At 35.2% G+C, this 19,385-nt stretch overlaps 3 protein-coding genes across 5 annotated transcripts in view; 1 reads left to right on the top strand and 2 right to left on the bottom strand.

Moving 5' to 3' along the window:
* Positions 1–1,085: 1,085 nt before the first annotated feature.
* On the bottom strand, positions 1,086–6,858 carry LOC127876057 (protein unc-50 homolog). Its single transcript, XM_052420915.1, has 8 exons — positions 6,758–6,858; positions 5,768–6,033; positions 4,737–4,762; positions 4,416–4,481; positions 3,912–4,032; positions 3,167–3,306; positions 2,649–2,750; positions 1,086–2,159 (listed from the first exon to the last, which is right to left on the bottom strand). The coding sequence occupies exons 2-8, from the start codon at positions 6,013–6,015 to the stop codon at positions 2,014–2,016; spliced, it is 849 nt and encodes a 282-aa protein (XP_052276875.1). The 5' UTR covers positions 6,016–6,033; positions 6,758–6,858; the 3' UTR covers positions 1,086–2,013.
* A 3,165-nt stretch (positions 6,859–10,023) lies between these two features.
* The window catches only part of LOC127876053 (putative methyltransferase NSUN7), a 50,599-nt gene continuing 41,237 nt past the window's right edge, over positions 10,024–19,385 (top strand). Inside the window, exon 1 of one of the 3 annotated variants that reach the window (XM_052420906.1) lies at positions 10,024–10,103. The gene's annotated coding sequence lies outside the window, so the exon portion shown is untranslated. Of the gene's footprint in view, positions 10,149–17,124; positions 17,282–19,385 lie in introns of those variants that run through there. The other 2 variants (XM_052420907.1, XM_052420909.1) reach the window with 2 other exon arrangements.
* Positions 13,247–13,915, bottom strand: LOC127876058 (uncharacterized). The gene has a single exon (XM_052420916.1). It carries the CDS (start codon positions 13,895–13,897, stop codon positions 13,514–13,516), a length of 384 nt encoding a protein of 127 aa, XP_052276876.1. The 5' UTR covers positions 13,898–13,915; the 3' UTR covers positions 13,247–13,513.

Raw genomic sequence — 19,385 nt, 5'->3', positions numbered from 1 at the left:
TTAAAGTCTCCCACAAATAATACAAGATGACCTATTTTATTGAAGGCATTAATGCATGAAGAGCATGATATCAAACACAAAATGTATGTGTCTTTCTTTTAACAAACGAATCAGATATATTGGATAATAAAGTCGCATGAGACTTTCTAATGTGTCTAATGTACAATAAAAAGCAAGCAAAAAACCAAATAACAAAACGATGACGAAATGGGAAAGTTGAGGACAGAATTAAAATAAATGTTATGTTCTTTTCTCAAAATGGATACAGTTTTAGAGTCTGGAACTGATAACTGACTAGCAGATTTAAAGGCTCTGTTTGCAGGCACAATATATGCACACACAAAAAACAATCTGAATGTTGAGATTATACAACGCATTTTCTTTTTCCTGTGTGGATTTCATACAACAGTTCTGATCAGAGAACAATTGTCTAAGAAAAATACTGCCTAAAATCAATCAGATATTGTTAACTTGCATTTCAATGAATCAAAAAAGAAATTGAATCAAGTATCCTTGTTCATACATTTTCCAGATTTTATGATGTATAGTTTTAAAAAGGCAGTAAAATACACCATAACTTGCAAAAGGGGAAAAATAATAGATCTACACTACAATAATTTCTTGTGCAATTCTGTATTTATTGTTTGTATTTCCTTTATCTTGAGTAAGTCCATCACCATCAACCAGTAAAATAAATATGTTTTGTAGAAATACTAAGATTTTGCCTATCATATCAATGGATTTTTGACACAGCACATGGAAAAACAATATTGAATTTAAAATAACTGATAAATATTTGGATTAATTTTCAGTTTTATTCATTAAAAAAATTACCCATAGCAGGCCTCCCACATGTTAAATGTGTGCACATGAACATTCACAAATGGAAAATCCTCGGCCACATTAGCTTAAAAAATATAAACCAAAAGCTAGTGTATTTTTTAAAATACTTATATTAAACAGTTATTTATTAGAAACAGTTCCAAATTGACAGCACAATCAAGAACGTTTTTCAGTAAAAAATTGTATGCTCAATTAAAAAGATCAAAATTAAATCAATAATACAGGTTCTTCAGTTATTTGCCTATTGTGCCTTCACAATTATACCTTAAACTGTACATCATTTACTCTATATTAATCAAAGAAACAAGTTGTGACACGTGTATCACACAGCTATACTTGTATCCCCACAATCACCAAAAACTTCACGTTTTTTCCAATACATGACATCCTATATGTATCATTAAGCATTTATCATGTATCATTTAAAAAAACATGCAGTTTCAAGAACAAAATTGACTTTAATGCGATTTAACTGACGTTGAAATAAGTGTTCCTAGCACAAAATATTTTTCAAATTATGATCCACTGTATGGGAAATGCTAAATGTTCATTAACAACTAACGAATGATTCAATCATGTACAATAAACAAAATCTTCAATATAACTATTATAAAACAGTTCTAAGTGCAAAAAAATGAAGCTTTATACATGTATATTTTTGAAATTGTTAAAATGCCATTTAGATACAATACCCAATTCATTTGCTAAGGGCAATTATCCATGATGTTACAGGAATCATTGAAGAAGTAGTTACCTTCATTTACTTGGTTTGCAACTTACATAAGCTTGATCTTAAATATTTTCCACTTTTCAAAATATATGCACAATTAGAAACCAAAATCGTACAATAATTATCAAGTTGTGTGTAAATCACACTGTTTTTGTATATTTAAAGAGTTATTGTAAAATAAATATTTCATATAACCCTTACTTAATAGCACTGGGTATTTCATCTATTTATTTATTGCTCAGGCAGTAATTTCTACAATTTATATTCTGTTTCCCAAACAAATAATTCATACACATATTTCAAAAAAATATTCACGACCCAACAAAAACCTGTACCACATCTCTGTTGAAGATTTTATAAAATTGCCATGTAGCAAAGGTAATCTTGTCAGCTATTCCTTGCAAGCAGCAGCAAAAGTGATCCGTACGTCGATTCCCTCACTAAGGCTCTACAAACACTCGATACTTGTAAAAGTAGCTAAGTCCGCCACTGAAGTTCCAACCGAGAACCAGAGACAACAAATAGATCACTAGCACAGCTGTAACTGGGAACAACATTGTCCGAGTGTTCTTTAAAAACGGCAGAGCTGGAATGATAGAAGCAGGAATTCTTGATTTCAGTGTGAAACATCATTATCTGCTTTAAATTTATTTATAACTTTCATTGCTATAAAAGAACAGACCTAAGGATCTCGTGATTATCACATAAGAACAAAAGAAAGGCGATATGATCGTGTTTAATTTGGTAAGGCCTAAAATAAAGATTTGTTTGTTTCCGCTTACCGGTTACTGGTACCTACTTCCTCTTATTGCTGGTGCCAACCCTCAAACTTGTTTTCTATACATTAACAATCTTTAATTCTATATATACTCAACTATTTGATGCATGATTCAATTAAGTAAGGAAGTTGCTTACCCAATCACAAAGCATTTTTATGATCTCCCCCAAAGACGCTTAGTATTGGTTCTAATGGCTCAAAAGCAAAGTACTGTAAGTATAGCAAAGTACTGTAAGTATAGCAAAGTACTGTAAGTAATGTATAATTTTTAGATGCTCAAAGCCTCATTCTACATACCACTGTAGCCCAGAAAGGTGATGTAGATGTAGTAGGCAATGGCTATCAACCACAGGGAGTTGCCACAGAAACGACTCAAAAATCCATCACCTATAATCACAGCTGAAAAACACCAATTAATTGATATAAGACTTGTGAAAAATACTGTGTGTTGTGGTTTAGTACAATTACTTCTGCAGTAAATACAGCGCCTAAGAACATACAAAATAAAATTACCTGATTATTTGGAGACTCATAAAATAAATTGGGTGTTTGTGTACAAAATCACGTTCATATTCAGCCATAAAGCATTAAGTAAACCTTTATTTAAATGAAAGTAGAATATTGCCATGTATAATTTCTGAAAAAGCCCATATAACCAATTAGTCCATTCTCTAGATATGAAATATTGTTTGGATAAGCTAAACATAACTTTGAAGCAATTCCTATGAAACTATTCAACAACAACAAACAAGGAGTTCCATGATAGCTAAGATAAATGTTCAAATACAATCACAATTAATGAATTAATCACTTACTATTAAGAAAAGGGAGCTGAAAAAGATGCAGTATCATGACCAAGGGGAAGTAAGCGTTGAGATGCACGTCAAAGGCATATCCCCATTCCACGTCTTGGCCTCTAGGTGGCGCTATCACCATGTAGCGGTTGGTGAGGAACCTGCAACAGAGACAGTTTGCATTCATGTACTATGATGTAGACTGTGAGAGCCTTGGAAATCTACAGGTAAAGTTTGGTAAGCATATTTAAATAGCCTTTAACTTGTTTTCTTATTTTTTTCTATCAACCCATTTTTTTAATCGGAATATGTTTTGTATTTTATGATCCCATTAATTTTGCTAAGTGTAACTATTCTTAGGGAAAAATAACAATACACAGACGACAGTCACAGTTGCCTGTTAGTACCAGGACAAAGACGATTTTCCAGTAAAGATTAGTAAGTGAATAAGTGGTAAATGTTACGCCTTGGTCAATTTAAAATTGTTCAGAAAATATACAATACTATTCAATAAGCCAATGGTAAACAACTGCAAAATGTTTCATAAAAATGTGAGCAAATTTACTTAGAATAAAATGACCTTGTGATCTCAAAGAGGGTCACAAGTTTGATCCCCACACATGGAGTGTTCTAAAGAGCTCCCTCAAAGACACCACTTACTATTCCTTTCCAGGGGAAACAGATACGAAGGCATTCTTTTAATTGTAAGACAAATAGATGTAAAGGTAATGACAGAAAATGTTGATCACGATGTAAGAGTTTGTACCAAAGAATTGTGGCAATGATAAGTCCAACGCCTATGCAGTCCACAAACACCATCCAGATGATGAACTTTATGAACTCATGCCAACGAAGACCCAGCACAATGAAGAAGCCCAGCGAAGATACTAAAAAATATATAAAAATAACCATATGTTTATAAGAATGGAATTTTAAGTCATGCCTCAGAAACTTAAAAGCAGCAGCATCATTTACGCAGTGTATATATTTAAATGTTTGAAAAATTATATGAATGTTATGTTTGTATTTCATAAAGTGGGACCGAAATAATGTGTGTTTCATTTATCATTGACTTTATAAATCTAATCTGTATCAACTATCAATATATGTTGCTCCTTTTTAATGGATATTCTGTGTCACTTTGTGCAAGTCAAATAGAAAAATAGAAAATAAACACACACAAAGATTCTGCCATGAATTATAAAATTTGTGAAATCAGATTATAAGTGTTCCTAATAATGAAATGTCCGTGAGACAAAGGTATACTTACTTATCAGCCAAAAGCTGAGAATCACAAGAAAAGCAGGATCATCTCTGGCCCACTGGTCTTTTGTATCTGAAAATTCACAATATTTTTAGGAAACAAAATAAATATCTATCATGTTGTGATAGTAACGGCTTCTGTGTTAAACTATACTGTGCATTTATTCCGAAATAGGCAACATTATATTTAGCACAGTTTTATTGTATTGTCATATCTAAACAGCACATAAGTTTTCCAACACCTTTAAAAACCAACATATAGCTTAACATACTTGTTATTGGTGAATATTAGAAATTAAGGTCAATATCAAATTCAATGGTAACTCACTTTTTCTGTATTGAAAATTTCTGTACCTGTAAACAAACATAAGATAGATTGCTATAATTAAGGTATAAAGCATTTAAGTATGTGAGTGCTCAAGTTTTAATTTCTAATAAAGTTTAATAAATGAAATAAAATGGAAATTGTGTACTGCTTATCAGTATCTTCAGATGTATTAAAGTAACTGTAAAAAAAGGTAATAAACAAGGGCTGTTTTTAAAACATGCATGCCCCCCATATGGGCTGTCAGTTGTAGTGGCAGCCATTGTGTGAATACGTTTTTTGTCACTGTGACCTTGACCTTTGACCTAGTGCCCTGAAAATCAATAGGGGTCATCTGCCAGTCATGATCAATGTAACTATGAAGTTTCATGATCCTAGGCATAAGCATTCTTGAGTTATCATCCGGAAACCATTTTACTATTTGGAGTCACTGTGACGTTGACCTTTGACCTAGTGACCTGAAAATCAATAGGGGTCATCTGCCTGTCATGATCAATGTTTCTATGTAGTTTCATGATCTTAGGCTTAAGCATTCTTGAGTTATCATCCGGAAACCATTTTACTATTTCGATTCACTGGGACCTTGACCTTTGACCTAGTGACCTGAAAATCAATAGGGGTCATCTGCCAGTCATGATCAATGTACCTATGAAGTTTCATGATCCTAGGCCTAAGCATTCTTGAGTTATCATCCGCAAACCATTATACTATTTCGAGTCACTGTGACCTTGACCTTTGACTTAGTAACCTGAAAATCAGTAGGAGTCATCTGCCAGCCATGATCAATGTACCTATGAAGTTTCATGATCCTAGGCCTAAGCGTTCTTGAGATTTCACCTGGAAACCATCTGGTGGACGGACGGACTGACCGACCGACATGTGCAAAACAATATAACCCCTCTTCTTCGAGGGGAGGCATAAAAAGATAAACAGTCAGTTTCTTATATGGCCTACTAAGAGAAATATACAGTACCAGTTAACAGATATGAACAGATTAGATTTACAGAAAAAAAAGTTAAATACAAACTACTTACACTTTTTGAGGCGACACAAATAAATAAATCATCTGCCAAAATGCATATTCAAAGTCCATCTGTCTAAACTTAAACAATCGCCGTAGGTATTTCTGCCTCTTTGCATTTGCAGATAATCTCTGTTCCGGCTTTTGTGGTGATGATTCATCGTTTGATTTTGATAGAAAAGGTGAGGATGGCGGTGATATTTGGGGTGATGTGGGTGGGGATACACTTCTGTAACTGTAATTTGTGTCCCTGTGACTCATCTTGGCATTGTTCAGTCCCTGAAAAGACATACCTTGAATAACCAATAACAATCAGGCATTCATATGATTCTTGAAATTCATTATTGAACATGGGGATCTGGAATCAGTTCCAGTTAATTCACTTATTCACCAATTATAACAAAAATTAGTAATACATAAGAAATTGATATAAATACAATAATAAAACACTTTCGATTTAAGTTTGTGCTACCTGGCAGTTTGCTATAGGTATATTGTTTGCTACCTTATTCAGTTCCACGGAGAGTAAGTTTATCACTCAGTGTCTGCCATTGATCAAAATAAATCACATGCCAGCAAGCTTTACAATTATAAATTTTAAAGCTGGCTTACTGAGTCTAAGTTTTGTACCCTTTGCTTATTCTTGAGTAAAAATTCAGGTTGGGTTTTACTAATTCAAATACTGAACAGTAAACTTCTGTGCTTGTGATTATGGATTATTAAACTTGTGCCAAGCTTTAAAAGCAAGTGAAAAATAAAACTTAGTTGACTCCCTACTCATTATGGAAAGTAAAACATTGAGTGTTTTCATCTTTGCTCGTTACGAATGAGCAAAGTTGTATTATTTTACATATTTGAGATGAAATCTGGATATATCCGAATATATAATTGTCCGGATACAATTCGATTTCAAAACAGTTGGAGGACGACTGGTTCGCTTAAAAAAGTTCGAGTATTTTAGCTATTGTATCATTGATACAATAAAGCAAGCATAAGCATTTACCAGAAAAACGAATACAACATCCAAAGCATATATTAAACTCCTTTCATGACGAAGTTTACGTTTATACCGGAAGTATGTTATTTGTAATGCTTAAAATGCGGAAACGCTGTGTTGTTTCCACGTCACGCAAGTAGCTCGTGCTTACACCCTTCAAATTTAATTATTATGTTAAAGTTGATAATTTACTACACACGTGATCAATAATTTGAACACAAACATATTTGTTATGGCGTTAATAGTTCGATCAATCTTGATCGTCTTGTTCAGTTTTTTTAATCCCTTTCTCTTTTTGCAGTTTTTAGTCCTATCCATAGTAAAAGATCAGCAGCTTTCTTCACACAGTTTTTAAACTTTCATTATGTTTTAGTTGTGTTTGTATATGTACTTTTATTTTTATTTTAGAGTTCAGGCGGGAAATCTGATAAGGATCGTAAGCGGGGTCAGGATTATTCCAGGTGCCCCTGGTATGACTGATGGGGTAGACTCGGGCGCCCTTGCAGAAGTGGTCTATCTCTATGGACTGCTGTCGGCTGGACGCTCGAGTACAGTAAGACTACGCCTATATTTCTCAAGGGGGAGGTGCTCCCGGTTGACTTCGGGGTCCCCTTGGTCCTTTACATGATTTCTGGTCAAACTGACAAATCCATCTAATGAAATTATTTTTTACACATTTGTTTTTCTCTTTAGACAGTTACTTGATCGTACATTTTTCGTTGACAGAGCGACGTGCTCATTAATAGTAGGGACTTATTTTTACTGCACGATGACTGTTTTATTGCCGTGACTCACGCAACGCTTCTGTTCACATCAACATTTTCAAACTACCAAAAAAGCACGACATTGGACGTCACTCTGCAAATGCTTTTACAAACACCTTTGATTTTATGCTGTCTGCTACCACAACAGTCTTATTGCTGACGGATGCACAAAAATCGCAAGACTACCGATACTCGGTATATGAACATATAATAAAATGTGAAACGTATGCCAATATATTGAATCCTGAGTAGAGCTCAACTCGTTTCAGAACTAATTAAGTAATGAATATACAAATGTATGTCGGGACCACATATTTATGATCATACCAGTTGTTTCTGCATAAGCACAGTGAACAAAATATAATATGGTCAAAATACTTATTGAGGATCAATACTAAGCAGATGACCACCAACTAAAGAACTGAGTCACAGGGTTCATTTTCAGTCTTTTTTGTGGAAGGTTTATTCGCTATTCGCAAGTACGTTTATGCTGCTTAATTAATGACATTCAGTATTTACGTGCATATGCGTAATTCTTCATACATGTATAATATTTCATCGTTCATGGTTGTTAATGCTTTTCAGAACCTTAAATAATATCGCTTACTTTTGAATGTAATTGCCATATGCCTTCAAACTTTCTGTTGCATAAACATTCAAATGTTTAATCAAACCAAATTTCTTTATTTCTATTTACATTTTGCGCTTAAGTGAATTTGTCTTTGTTGCTAAATTCATGTAGCGAGCGATTTAAGGCCTCGCAAATCTTTCACGCACGGTTATGCGTTATAAGGTTATACGAACCCAATAACTTTTGACTTACTATAGCAATTCAGGGGCGGATCCAGGATTTCTGGTTATGGGGGGGGGGGGGGCGGGATATTGAAAGATTTGCTGGTGATCAAGGGGGCCGCTAAGGCCCCTGGCGGGTGCAGGGCAAAGCTCTGCTAGGGGGTCCAGGGGGGGCGATGCCCACCGTACGCTTCACGGATTTAGTGATTTCGCAGGCTTTGACAACCACTTCTCGAGCATGTCACGCCTTATACTTTCATCAAAGTACCTTCTTATAATGCCAAAAAGTGCATAGTTGACGTTTAGGGGGTCCAGGGGGCGAAGCCCCCCGGAAGCTTCACGATTTTAATGAATTTGAAGGCTTTGACAACCACTTCTCGAGCATGTCACGCCTTATATACTTTCATCAAAGTACCTTCTTTTAATGCCAAAAAAGTGCATAGTTTGTCGTTTAGGGTCCAGGGAGGCGAAGCCCTCCCGGAAGCTTCACGATTTTAGTGATTTTGAAGGCTTTGACAACCACTTCTCGAGCATGTCACGCCTTATATACTTTCGTCAAAGTACTTTCTTATAATGCCAAAAAAGTGCAAAGTTTATAGTTTTGGGGGTCCAGGGCGGCGAACCCCCCCCGGAAGCTCCACGATTTTAGTGATTTTGAAGGCTTTAACTGTTGACGGGAGACAACTATGACAGAGGCTCGATAGTTTACTTTTATCGAAACATCGATTTTGGTGTCTGAGCTTGATTTGACGCAAGTACATTCCGCACAGAGATTAGTGCGTTTGTAAAAGTTACTGAAGAAAATATATACTTTCTTTGCAAATTATAAAACATTCGCGATACATGATAAACGAGCGAAGAGTAGCAATTTGAACATCCTTGTTGAGGATCTATATTGCAAATTGCAAATCGTATATCATGATGAATCCAATCAGTATGTAGATATACATGTAACAAAATGGACAGACCGGCGAATGTACATTTGAATGTTCAATCACGTTGTTACTGCACGATACCCGCGTTTTTTTTAATGCGTTTGTGTGAGCGCGTGTGTGTATGTATGCGGGTGAACGTACGACGATTGTGAGCGTGTGTATTCCGAAGCTGCTGAGTGCAATGACTAATACAGTGAAAACGCCAGTGTACGGTGTTCGTTCGGGCCACTCTTTGTTCCACTTTATCTACCATTGGATTACATAGACTAAAACGCTTTGCGATGACGTTGTGAGAATGCGAGATCACAATGCGGAGTCGCGAAAAAATAACATAGATTTTGCATCAAAATCGCGTGCCATTTACGTTTTTGTGTTTTTTCTTGTATATGCAAAGCTCGAAATGAAAGAACAAGTTGCGAGAGACAACGCAAAAAAAAACGATGCGAGGACGCGAGATTCAGATGCGATAATGCGATATCAGGATCTCGCGTTCTCGCATAACAATTTCTATAAACAGTGTGTTTGGGAAGTTTGATAACTTGAAATTATGAACCCGTAAATTGGCACCATACTGACCAGTTACGTGTATAAAAAACAAAATGTTGATATTTCTTCATCAAAAGAGTATTTATACTTGAACAATATATTAGAATTTATAAATATTTATATGGAGAGCAAAACGTGAATATACCCATTTTACAGCTGGATTCGTCAGTCGTCAATACGCGTATTCTGCTCACAAGGGCTCTCGTTCAGAACTCGCAAAATTTAAAACTGCCGCGAAAGAAACTGACAATGACGTCATCAAGATGGCGTCCAAAGAAGAATATTTTGAATCCGTCAATCGTTGTTTACATATGAGTATAGTTACCGATACGCATTATCTCACAACACGATATGCAATTTGTATGCTTTACTTTTGTGCTGTTTGAAACTACCAGTTGGATGCCTTGTTTACATGTTATTTCGACCAAAGACCTTTTGACAGCTGGCCTTCATTTTTTATCGGCCTGAATTTTGAAATCATGATATGGACAATGGTCTGAGCTCAATTTTTGTCAAAACGACGCAAATTTCCCCAATCAAAACAGAACCGACCCATTCCCAAAATGGTGGAAAAAGCACACACTGCTTAGCCAAAAAATTATTTTGAGCTCTGGTTTGTTTCCACTAAAACTGAATAACTCGAGTCTCAAAATTAAGTTGTCCACACAATACTTTTTTTTTCATATTGAGTTTTCTGCTAATTATTACATGCTTTCATAATCACAAAATAAACAATCAAAGCGCTGAAGGCACTGAAGTTGTTCACTATTGCATTATTTAAGATGCAACTTATTTTTTAAAATTAATTGCAAGTTTAAAATCAACACAAGCCATTCAAATTTTAAAAGTGTGTGTCTTAACCCACGGGTCGAGATGTGTGTGCAATTTTTATCATCCTATTTATTTTATACAGATAACTTAGACAAACTAACAACAAAATGGCCCTTTTTGACGTTCAGAAAGCAAAGAAAGTATGATGAAAATGCGAACTGAATACATGTATAAAGACAATTTGCAATCACCATCATATGAAATGAATATTGTTGGAATATGGAATACCTATCTTACTAACAATATAATTTCATTATGGAAATTCCCTGTACAAAACTTACAATAAGATATTTGATGAAAATAAATAAATCAATCTGCAAGCAATACTTTTTACTCACAAATTAGGTAGTCATAAAGACTGCCCTGTTGACCCATACTTTGTTGTTTATGCATTACTTGTTACCCTAGCAGTTCATACAGTGTCAACAACTCTGACCTCAACATGGGTATAGAGCACTTATTGCTTTTTCGACATAGCTGTTTTACCCAGGTTTTCACCTTAAATGACTTTTACATAACGCCAGCAGACACGCATGAATATTCAAATATTTCATAGAACCTTCAGATAAAACCTCTGAACTTTGGCTACAGCACCATGTCTGTGCTCAGCGCAAATGATGTATCACTATTCAGTGTAAGAAATTTCTGATTTCTCTCTGTATGTTCATGTTACACAAATTGTGGCCCAGTTACAATTAGGCTTTAAAATCCATCTCGCAGAATTTCAGGGTCAGTACTTGTTCACTAAATCGTCCGTGGAATATATAATTTACTATCGAAAAACACATTTTTGCTTTCACGATGGGAAAACAAACAAAGAGTAAAGTGTCATGAAAAGAGGAAAATCGTTTAATTATCTAACCACAAAAATTTGCCATACTCGGTCAGCATGTGTGGAAAGCGTTCCTAAGCACCTGGATAGGCTGCCCTTATTTACAAGTTTGCTATTTTGAATTCAATTTTGTATCAAATAGCATTGTGCTAAAATGTGCCATTTACAATTCACAATGAGATTTTTAATGACCCTCGTCATGCGAAAATGGGTCTTATTCCATATGCATCCATTATATGTATAGCCAACTCAGCCTGCGTATCTCTCAGTCTGGTCAGGAGATGCATAATGAGACGATAACACATTGGGTGCAGTGACTTCCACAGGAATATTTTCAGGTGCCTCGGGGGTGGATGCGGGAGGGGTATCCCCTCCTGACATTTTTTTTTTAAAAATTTAACTTGTCAATTGACTTTCTGTGGTGCGTTATAGATCTAAGAAAAACAGATATGAAGTGATTGGTTAGGATAAATGTTTACATTGTTTTAAAGTTGTATCCAAATTAAGAGCATCTTAGTTATTTAACTATTATTATTTTCCCGATATTAAAACTGTCATATCATCCTTTCCGAGCTTTTTTTCTGGAAGACGACGAAGATAGGCTAGCAGCAACTAAGTTAGGAAACTGTCGTTACAGCAGTTGCTTCCCGTTGATAACAAAGATACAAAGTCAAGCTGCTGCAACGATCGGGAACGTTCTATTAATGACTGATTTAGCACCAAGCTCACATTTCTGTCACACTATAAATTAATAATTAACTTTGCATGCTGTGCCCCCTATGATCTTACATATAAAGAAACGTTGTGTTATCGGAGTAACTGTGTTTTTACTTTTTTTTTACATTATTCTTACTTCTTCGTAGTCTTTTGTTTGACTTCTCTTGTTCACTATGTTCGGTGTGTGTTGGTAATGTGTGCAACAAAAATGAAAGAACAAAATATGTATAAGTTAACAACAAATATAACAAATATAAATGAAGCATTAGTTTTTTCAATCTTTCTTTATTTCTTTTTTTAAATACAAAACTATTTCAGGCTGCTAATGACAAAATAATGGTATGTACATCGTTTCTTACACATCCATGATAGATGTGTAAGAAACGATGTACATACCAGGCATGTACACTAAGAATACTTAAATTAGACAAAAAACGTTTTAAACGACCTATCACAATTTGAGAAAAACATAACAAACACATACAAATAATGGTAAGTACAGCGTACCTTACACATCCATGTTACACTAAGCAAACTTTTATTTAAAAAAAACCTGGTTTAAAGGGATCTTTTCACGCTTTGGTAAATTGACAAAATTGAAAAAAGTTGTTTCAGATTCGTAAGTTTTCGTTTTAGTTATGATATTTGTGAGGAAACAGTAATACTGAACATTAACCATGCTCTAATATAGCCATTATATGCATCTTTTGACGATTTTAAAACCTAAAAATTATAAAGTGTTGCAACGCGAAACGATTGAATAATTTGGAGAGTTCTGTTTTTGTCGTTAAATTTTGTGAAACTACGAAGATTGCTGATATAAGGTATAAAATACGTCAGCAATTTGTACTCGGCGGAATAGCTCAGTATGCTAAAGCGTTTTTACTTCAGGACTCTGGCAGGACTCCAGGGGTCACTGGTTCGAAACCTGCTCCGGGCAATGTTTTTTTCCTTTTTTTAATTTTTTTCTTGATTTTTTACTGGAGCTTTTATGATCCAATGTTTACATTTATCAATATAAATCATTTAATGAATAAGTTAAAAAAAATGCCAAAATCTGTGAAAAGGCCCCTTTAAACGACCTATGGACATTTGAGAAAAACATAACAAACACATACAAATAATGATAAGTACAGTGTACCTTACACATCCATCTTACAGTAAGCATACTTTTATTAGAAAAAAAACAACGGTTTAAACTACCTATTGAAATTTGAGAAAAAATATAACAAACACTTGACACGTACAAATTGCACCAATCACCAGTCAGGTCAGTGACAACAGCACCCTTACACAAAAAATGAAATATACATTAATACAATGTACATGTCACACCCCGCTTACTCTATGTCTGCTCTACGTGGCCTGGCCCCGTGCCAGTTTTGACCGCACAAGCAAAGTCAAAAACCTCCAATGAGGGACCTTTGATGCTGACAGTGAGGAGGGCTTTTAGCACCTTGTTTGACAGAGTAGCTCGGTTGTCTGTTTTTATTTGTTTGAGGGTGCTGAACCCTCTCTCACAGTCGGCAGTAGACATGGGCAGGAGAAGACCAATGGTCGCAAGCTTGAAGATGTTGACGTGGCTCTCTTTTAAATTTCCTGTTACCCACGCCATTGCCTCATCTTCCGTCTTCCCAGATTCGGAGAGGGCTCCTCTCACAGTCTTCCACTGACTAACTGTGGCACCTACGGGTAGGCAGAAGTGTTTGACCAGACACTGTACCTCCATTCACCATTGCCCGTGACATTGTCTTCTGGGAGATTCCTCATGTTGAAAACGTTGAAGTTCTTGAGGGGGGGCAGGTCAGGGAATCGATCCTTGATGTTTTCGATGACAGCGGCAAGGAATGGCTGGTACACAGCTGTCTGGAAGGTGTCTTCTTGTTCATTTGTAGGAATTTTGATGTTATGCCCTCCTTCTCGAAGTTTGGTGACGTGTTCCTTTGCAGTTACAAAATTTTCCCCGGGCTATTCTTGAAGAGCACGTAGATGTGCCAAAGTCCCTCGAATGAGCGGTCTCACGGTTGTAAATACAACGTCCCGCGTCTGCATTGCCTTCGACAGCTCTGAAAGTGGCGGGAAAACGTCGCACATCATCAGGACCACGAAGAGGAACCTAGAGTCTTGCCTGAACAGCGCAAGACCGGCCGCTTGGGCGTCGTGACGTTCCGATGCCTCCTGCTCTAAACTTGCAAAAACATATGGCAAGCACCTGCGCAGCGCATCTGTAGCCTGGTCATGGGACAACCATCTAACGTCTTTGGCTACCTTAAGCCTGATGGCTGGGTCGTCCATTATGACTTGCAGGTCACACAATCCGCTCATTCGGACCGGACTTTTTGCGTAGAACCGATGTAGGTCGCCTAGTATTTCCTTGAATTTCAAAAGGTAGTGTATACCTTTTGAAGCTTGGCCGACGGCTAGTGCCAACTTGTGCGCAACACAGTGTTTGTTTTCAAGATGTGGCACTCTGTTGCGCAGGCGAGCAGCAACGCCATTCTCGCGGCCTAACATGACACTGGCGCCATTGCTACCGAAGGCACACATCTTCTGTATGTCCAATCCACTGTCCTGGATGAATGAAATCAGTGTATTAAAGATTGTCTCCGCCTTGCAGAGGAAAAACAGATAGGAAAACTGACCTGCTCATTCCATCTTCTAGAAACCGGATGTACACTATCATTTCCGACACGGTGGCAATGTCCGTCATCTCGTCAAAGAAAATCGTGTAATACAGCAAGGCCTTCATTTTCTCAAGATGGTCACATCAAATCTGATTTCCAATTGTCAGAACAGTCTCTTGAATAAACCGTTGCGATGTCGCCTTGTTGTTTTCGCCGTGGTTTAGATTGTTGAGTATGCTCACTCCCTGCAGTTTCATGAGCTCCTGCAGATGGTTGAACTTTGTTGTATGTTTCCTCTTTCATAAGCCAATAGATGTTGCACAGACGAGGGCCCGTTTTTGTAATGTTCCCATAGTGGCTAAACCATCTTCTACATTCTGAGGGGTAGCGCGGGCAGCCTCCCACTCAACAGCCTCCATATGATAGGCGTTTTACGCATGACGTTTCAACGCCTTTCGGACGACCCACGTGCACGGAACGTTGACCCACGTGGCCAATCCTACTTTTGCTCATGTTGGTCTTTTCCAGTGCCCTATGCACAGTGAGCACAACATGCCTGTAACGAGATGAAATTCGGTTAACTTCAGTATGAAAATGGAAACACATAAATATGCATGTATTTAACAGATACAATTGTTAATAAATATTATTACAGTAAACAAGCTTTCACTGGAATGTGTCTTCTAAAATACTCCTCGCAACCGTGCAAATAGTGTAGCAATACATATAATTTGTATCATGTATTTTTATTAATTTTGATTTATTTATTTACGATTTACACAAAGTTACATACAATATCACATGCAATATCACAGCAAGATAAAAGAACTACGAGCCTAAGTATAACAAAGACAGCAAAATGAGTAATAATACCAACGAACACAATATTTACAATTGTATACGTTTGTTAAATAATTGCGTTAAAACTATAAAACAACCAACACAAAACTCTCACAAAGGTTTGAACATATTAAACAAAATTAATACGCATCATGTACTTTAATCAAAAGCAATATTTAACAAACAAACTGACAATCGATTCAATTAAAATACGACACAATTACATAAATTAGTAACAGTTTGTAAAACGATATTGTTGTTTATTTTATTTCCTTTCATCAATCATAATCAAAAGCAACGTTTAACAATCGAACCAACAAAACAAAGAAAACATATCAACCAAGTACTCTTCATTAACACCTTTACACCCAGAGTGACACCAACACATTTGGTTCCATACGAACATATAAACAAATTACGTTGTTATGGCATTATGAGTAACTAACAGAAACAGTTTAGCTATGCAAATTGAATATTTAATTAATATTATATAAACAAGTATTTTATTTACGACTGATGGGCCATGTAAACAACAAACATTGCTGAGTTTCTAAACGAGCTTCTTAAAAGGATTCTGCACTGAAACTGCTGAGCTAACCTCTCGATCCATGAGATCTTTTTACAATGAGCTTTTAACTTAGTTAAACTACATACATTATCATCGTCTTACAGATTAATTAATATCTTAAAAAAATGTGATTTGTTTGTTCGTCTTGTTTCATACAAATTATGTATCAGATGATACCAACCGTTGTTTCAGAGCATGGTCGCACAAAAATAAGTTTGTAGTGTTACAGAATAATTACCAAGATATTTCTACTATTGGGTTGTTAGCACGCGTGAATACAAAAGATCGCCTTTATCTGTTGAGAACAAAAGAATGTTTCCCAAGCATATCAAATTTAACCCCGCTGTTGCAGCATGCATTATAAACGAGGTTACACAACATTCCACTATACTTGTTAATCAGCATCTATGTACAGCCTCAGATTATGAATGAATGCAGTGGTTATCGTTCTTAGCGTAGTTAAGAGCAGACCGACTTGCAATGCGTACTACTAACCTTAGTTCTTCGCAAGCCAACAACTAAAAATAACTAGAACTTTTTTATATTCTTTTTGTGTATTTTGTATTGGGTCATGATAGATTTCATAGATAGATTAAACAATTATGTACAAAAATGTTAAACAGTCATATATTAATAAATGTGTCATCGCAAAGGGAACATGTTAAACAAAAATTAATGAGTAGTTTAAATTACTAAACAACATTAACATAATTATATACTTATTACTTGATGTAAATAGTCGAGCTCAATGGAATTTGTTTGGTACTAAACAATTTGTAGGCACCATGTTGCAGGTACTTGATGAAATTATTGACAAATGCTAATACTGGCATCTAGTAAAAATTATTATTGTCATAATTGATAATTTTTATGAAAATATTATTAATCAAATGGGGTGTTGACCTCTTTAACCCTAAATACCCCTCTGCTCTTCTTCCTGTACTTTGAGAGAGTGCTGTGATCCAACCAAGACTTGTAAACAAGACCTATCACTGGCCATCTACATGTACAAGGTGCCTGTACCATGTGACTTTTTCGGCTATGTGTGGGACAATCGGATGTCAACAAACCATCGCTTCAGGTAACGTTTTTGATAATTTCTTCATTAATTCAAAACCATTTTCAAAAAAATAAAGACGAGAGCCCAGTCATTGTCAAAATACACAACTGTGTTAAGTTTGCGCAAAATTTATTTAGTATTTTTTCAAAAAAGTGCAACCGCGCATTTGAAAAGACACGAATTGAAATGCTATGTGTGGAATATTTTTTATTCAATCAACAAAAACGTTCATTATAATACTGTCAAGGGTTTAAAAAATAGGGCGGACATTGTAATTCTTCATAGAGAAGCTACATACATTGTATGTTTGCACAAATACTTCTGATTCGGAGTGTGTGCTTAAAAAATGCAATAATGCTATGTGTGGGACACGTTTTTGAAATACTATGTGTGGTATACAAACTAAACTAGAGAATCGAAAGATTGACATAAACATCAATAATATTTTAAGTCTGTTTAAATAACAAAATTTGGTCAATAAAACATTGTTGGTACTGTTTGGCGTGCTTAAAATATGATAATCACGACGTTCATGTTACTCAAAATTATCATGATTGTCGATAATTTATATTCATGTTTTTTACTTGTAGAATAACATTTGTTTGGGAACAGTGTGGTAGAGAGGTCAAAACACAGTCTGGAATCTCCAAACTCAAAGCCACCCACGCACGGGAAGGAAAATATTTCTGTTGCGGCAAACCTTTTCTTGTGAGTTACTATAAAATTGATTGTTACAAAATGTTAAATTAGATATTAGACCGTAACGAGAATTATTACATAAGCATAAAGAGATAATACAGCATTATTTAGACAAATAGACAAAAGGATCAATAACTTATTTTTCTGTAAAATCATGTATTCGTATCTAAATCCTATTGAGCTATCTTATATATCACGCATGACAATTATTTTTTTTTTTTTTAAGTTTTACAGTTTATTTCATGTGTATTTTGTTATTTTCAGGGAGATTGAAGTATTTTTGGAAGCACCTTCAAGAGACATACTGATATCTTGCTCAATGAAAAGTTGTCATATAAAGTTAATGTTCAAAAGTTTAAAAGACTGTTTGTTTTGTTACCAGATGGTGCAAGTATTGCAGCGAAAGAAAACAATCAAAGTAAACATTAAATACTAATTTGACAATTCAACAAATTGAACAACATGTATTGTTTATTACTTGGTGCGGTGGTAACAAGATCTTGCAGCCCCTTTCATGACCGGGTTGAATGAGTATTTTCATTAAACATCATACACTATTTTCAGTTATTCAGATTTCATTTGAAACTGAGTTCATGAAGTTTTAATACAATTAAATTTTTTTTTTTGGTATAATAAACCCCCAAAGCCAAGACTTTTTTGCGATGATCATTTTTGTTACGTGTTAATTAGATCATTCTTATGTTTGTATAGCAAGATTTGTTACTTTGCGAATACTGATGTTCTTCTTTATGTACTTGGTGCTTTAATTTCTATTGTAACATGTGCATGCTGGTTATGAAGCAATGTTATTATTAATGAAGAGTTTATTTTGATATACCTAAGATATTCATATGGAGATGATATTGGAAACTAAATGAACTTAATAGACCACAAACAATCATCATTGGATTTATATTGTTATTTGTTATGAAACAATTGTTTTATTAACATATATACTCAGATTTTATATTCATCTAATCAATTTCATTAATAACATAGATACAAAACACATATATAAACACAAATATCAATACACACACTTCGTTTTGATTATGCGAAAATACATATTAAATGGTATGTTTGCATAGTTAGTTGAAATAGCTTTCCGTAAACATCACAGAATGAAGCTAGGTCCGTCTCTGTCACTGTGGTTTTGATAATTAACTTGCTGCATAACACCTTCCGTGTGGTTTAATGGTGTTCATCTAATTTTAACACAGCTTCGCGCCTTAAAGCATTACAAATCCTTCGACTAATCCTTGTCAAGTCTGAAAAACAACAGAAGTAAAACCCATTTTAAAGCACGTGCTTTTACTTTCTTTGTCATTCATTTATAAAAAAGGACTGAATTTAATAATCAGGCAGAAATATCAATCATGATATTTATTTAAAGACAACAAGTAAAAAAAAAAGAAAATATTATAGT

This window comes from Dreissena polymorpha, chromosome 4 (genome assembly GCF_020536995.1).
Source record: "Dreissena polymorpha isolate Duluth1 chromosome 4, UMN_Dpol_1.0, whole genome shotgun sequence".
NCBI lineage: Eukaryota > Metazoa > Mollusca > Bivalvia > Myida > Dreissenidae > Dreissena > Dreissena polymorpha.
Note: the sequence above shows the minus strand (reverse complement) of the source record. Positions and strands in the feature narration are given on the sequence as shown.